Below are 4,169 nucleotides of genomic sequence, written 5' to 3'. Positions count from 1 at the left end.
ATATGTATGTATCTATATTTCCTTATCTAATATAATATCAGATGAAGAGAGAAAATGAAAGGAATTTCTTTTCAAGAACTAACTAATCCAAATGTTACAATAGAAATTAGAATTCGTACGAAGGATTATTCTCATCTTTTTAACCACTTACTAAATACAGATGCCTTCTCTTTCAGATGACACGCACATATTAATCTAAATAGTTACATGTTTCAGGAAAAATAAGTTTCTTGTATATATAGACATTGTAAATGTAGATATGCATAAGAATAGATAATTCTGATTTAAAAAATAAAGACAAATAGATAAGAAATATTTTCAAGAGATACGTTTTCTTGTATCAGCTAGTTTAGGTACATATAAAATTTTTTTACTATTAAAAATATTAATGTTTATCAATTTAATACACATATCCAAAATTACATTCCGAATGAATTAGAATAAAAAAAATTATACGAATTATACACAGATGAAATACTTTTCTGTAGTTAGATTAGCTAGTGATTAGCTGGAAAATTAACAAAATTATATTATACTTTTATTTGAATAAACTAATTCTCGATTTAGCTTTTGAATCGTTTTGTATTGCCACTTTGTCTCACTTTACGAAATATAATTGAATATATCGATATAAAATCATGATTAAAATCATTATATAGTTCTCTTATCTTTATAATTCAAAAACTATCTCTTCATCAAAGATACACATAACTGTAATGCATGTTCTTACCATTATATCCAAAACTACTTTTGTAAAAATTACTCATTGTAGCGATTAGGAAATATATGCATTTCAAGTAAACTTTGTAGTTTTGTTAAGTCACACAAAGGATAAAATATAAATATATTTTAGCGGTCGTTGCATATCGAGAAACGTCCGCAAAGTAGAAAAAAAAAAGTATCGCGGATAATAGCGCGACCGCGGTGTGTATCAGCGCGCGATAAGTTATTGCTGAATCAGTCGTCGCGCAACACGGGCGGCGGGATCAATCTCGCTAGATAGGGCCGAAAATATCGACGCGGCATCTATCGATGACGAGTTACGATGCGGCAAAAAAAAAAAAAACAAAAAAGAAAAAAAAAGAAAAAAAAAGAATTGGCTTTTAACAAATAAATGGAGATTAATTTTTTCACTCAAATTTTCATTTTTACTTTAAGTAAAAACATATATAACACATTTTATTACAAGATGTTTCTGTTCTGCTATATGTCTATCTATTGTGTGTGTAATTAGTTTTAATTTTTCATTCGCAAACTGTAAAAAATATTCTTTATACATATATTTATATATGGAGAGAGAAAGAGAGAGAGAGAAAGAGAGAAAGATGAAATATTATGTCATTACATATTACAAATATACTAAATATGTACAATAAAATTTGTTTTTCATGAAATATGTAACTAGTTAGATGACGATGTACGTTCAATCTAAAGAAGGGCATCTAAATTGTTCATTTAATTGTTATTTTACATTCATTATGGCACTGCTAAGATGACTTTGTGAAATGTATGCCAGTTCTCCCTTTGTGTTTTTTATACAATTTTTTATCAATATTTTTTACAATTGGTCATCACTCTATTATCTCACAACAACTGGTTTCTGATAACATCCATTATTAAATGAATGCATAATGGTGAGCTAAACAAATGCGGTATGTATAATACGGTTTTATATACATGAAATTTTCTTCATTCATCCTGAATTGATTAATTACTAGTCACTACCATGTAGTAGACTTGAGCTTTATGTTTTTAACATAATGCTAAAGATGTATGGAGTTGCTGCGATTTATATGAAAAAAATATTCCCTCTCCCTTTTTTTTTGGAAAAATTTACAATGTTTAAATATCATAAAAATAATACAAAAATGAAGTAATAAATACAGTGTAATTTCAATTACAAATTAAAATTAATTTGTTTTTTTAAAGACCAAAAATTGTCAATAAAGGTGTAATATGAAAAAGGATAAATAGAAAAAAATCGCGTATATGATTTAATACCAACATATAATTCAGAAGAATTAAATCGAATTAAATTTTAACCTTGTTGTTTCTTTCATTTTCTTAATGGATTTTATGTCTCTAACATTCTTACTCGTGTTATATATAAAAAAAAATAAAAATAAACCATATATAAAATAAAAAGGTATTTTCATATAATAAGATATTTTCATATTTAGAATATTGCAAATAATATAGAGCAACCGTTTGAATGACAAAGATTTGTATTTAAAAAAGATTGAGAGATGCTCTGTAACGAGTCAGAAAATTTCATGTAATTTGCATCACCACATAAATGATTACGGCCGAAGAAGAATTTTATAAGTCGCTTATAAATTCCCAATCATTATAAAATATAATAAGCGTATAAATCTTGTTCTACTACGCGTATGAAGAGTATTTAATTGAATAAAACATTAGATAAATATACAGAAATTTTATAATCGATATGACGATTAGACGAAATTAATACGATTGTCCTAACCATTCGCGTAAATATAATTTAGCAACGTATATATATCCATATATTTTTCACAATTCGCGTGTTCCTATTCCGACGAAAATTTACACGAAGATCGCTTTCCGTGAAAAAAGTGTCTAATAAACTTTTTCACAAATAAATTTTACTTTTAATAGAAAAAAAATTCTCCATCGTACCTTTATTCTTTGGGGATACTCTTGTTGTACGCCAAATAAAAACGACGAAACGTACAACAACTCTAATCACAGATGTCAATTATTACGCGAATGAACGTTGATAATGATTATGAAAAGGTATTTGGATCCTATACCTTCTTGCTAATGTCAGTGTTCTTGCGTTTTCTGCCCCTCCCCCCCCTTGCTGCCTGGTCGCTACTCACAGGATGATTGGTCGGTGGCTCATTCTCTGTTAAGGCAGGAGTGTCTTTTGGGCTAGCCTGACCAGCTGGTGCAGAAAATCTCTCAACGTACGTCGACCATTTTTCAGAGACTGTGACGCCTTCCCTTTCTCTCTCTCTACAGCCACTATCCACCGTTTCGTCGCCCTCTGTATCTAACAACTCCACTGTCATTTTACAGTCTTTCTTGTACTGTAATAAAAAGCAAAACACAAGATAAGATTAGAGTCTAATTATATATATATATATCAATAACAATAATTGCTACATTGAAATCACTACAGTATACACTAAATCGAATATTTTAAAGATACTTACTATATATATCTTGAAACAATTTTCATCGACCATTGTTTTTTCCGCTTTGCGTTGATATGCTAATTCAGCACTTAATCTCATATATGCCGTAGCGCACAACCCGCCGGCTCCGCTGCTTTCTTTAGGTTGACGTTGCTCTCTTTGGAATAATTCCATGCATTGCTGGCATATGGTGTCTGTGACTAAGTGCTGCAACTATGAGAAAATATATGTAGTTTTGAACATTCTTTCTCTCACGATATCATAGAAAAGAAAATATAACGGAATTCACTTACTTGCCTCACAGCGTAAGTTACGATCTTATCAAGAGTAAAGGCAATGTAGGCATGTATACCAAACATTTCTCGTAACGTGTCCTCGTACGCTGTGCTTTCCATGTTTCCGTCGAGAACATTTTTTACCATGTCCAGAAAAGCGGGGTAATAATCCTCAATTTCAATTTCACCTAAGTACAATGATGATGGAAGCGATTAATACGACGATTGATTGTAAAAACAAAAAGGCAATATCGATCGTATATATAGTATAAACGTACTTTTTGGTTTTAATCTTAAAGCGATCGCTGTACTTTCCTTGCGTTGTTGCTTATACTTTGACTCCTCCTCGGCGAGAGCGACTGCTCTGTCGTACATTTTCGTCAATCTCTCGCAGAGTATGTGATGTAACCTCAAAAAGAGGTACCAATTATTACTGGCCATGTAAAGTGTATATGCCTCTTCGGGATCATTCGAGAGAGCGTGTATAGGTACTTTGATATCGGCTTCATTTTTGGCGGAGGTGGAAGACGTATTTGGCGATACGGAAGCCTTATTCCTATTAGCTTGCAGGCCACTTAACGACGAAGTAGTCGTCGAGGACTGGGAATTGTTACACGATGCCACATTTATATCCTTTTCATCTGTAACAAAAAGAAAGCAGAGCATGTATATACACGACATCAATTCCGGTCTAAAATAAAATAAAATAAAAAAA

At 31.1% G+C, this 4,169-nt stretch overlaps 1 protein-coding gene across 4 annotated transcripts in view; it reads right to left on the bottom strand.

Annotated features, from left to right (window-relative positions):
- Positions 1–4,169, bottom strand: part of LOC115240200 (paired amphipathic helix protein Sin3a) — a 25,923-nt gene that overhangs the window by 5,925 nt on the left and 15,829 nt on the right. For 2 of the 4 annotated variants that reach the window (XM_029815186.1, XM_029815187.1), the window contains exons 12-15: positions 3,733–4,095; positions 3,473–3,642; positions 3,198–3,392; positions 2,793–3,071 (exon numbers count right to left, since the gene is read on the bottom strand). In XM_029815186.1, the coding sequence (XP_029671046.1) occupies positions 2,793–3,071; positions 3,198–3,392; positions 3,473–3,642; positions 3,733–4,095 (1,007 nt within the window). The remainder of the gene's footprint in view (positions 1–2,792; positions 3,072–3,197; positions 3,393–3,472; positions 3,643–3,732; positions 4,096–4,169) is intronic. The other 2 variants (XM_029815188.1, XM_029815189.1) reach the window with 1 other exon arrangement.

Source organism: Formica exsecta, unplaced genomic scaffold (assembly GCF_003651465.1).
Source record: "Formica exsecta isolate Colony F162 unplaced genomic scaffold, ASM365146v1 scaffold421, whole genome shotgun sequence".
NCBI classification, from domain to species: Eukaryota; Metazoa; Arthropoda; class Insecta; order Hymenoptera; family Formicidae; genus Formica; species Formica exsecta.
Note: the sequence above shows the minus strand (reverse complement) of the source record. Positions and strands in the feature narration are given on the sequence as shown.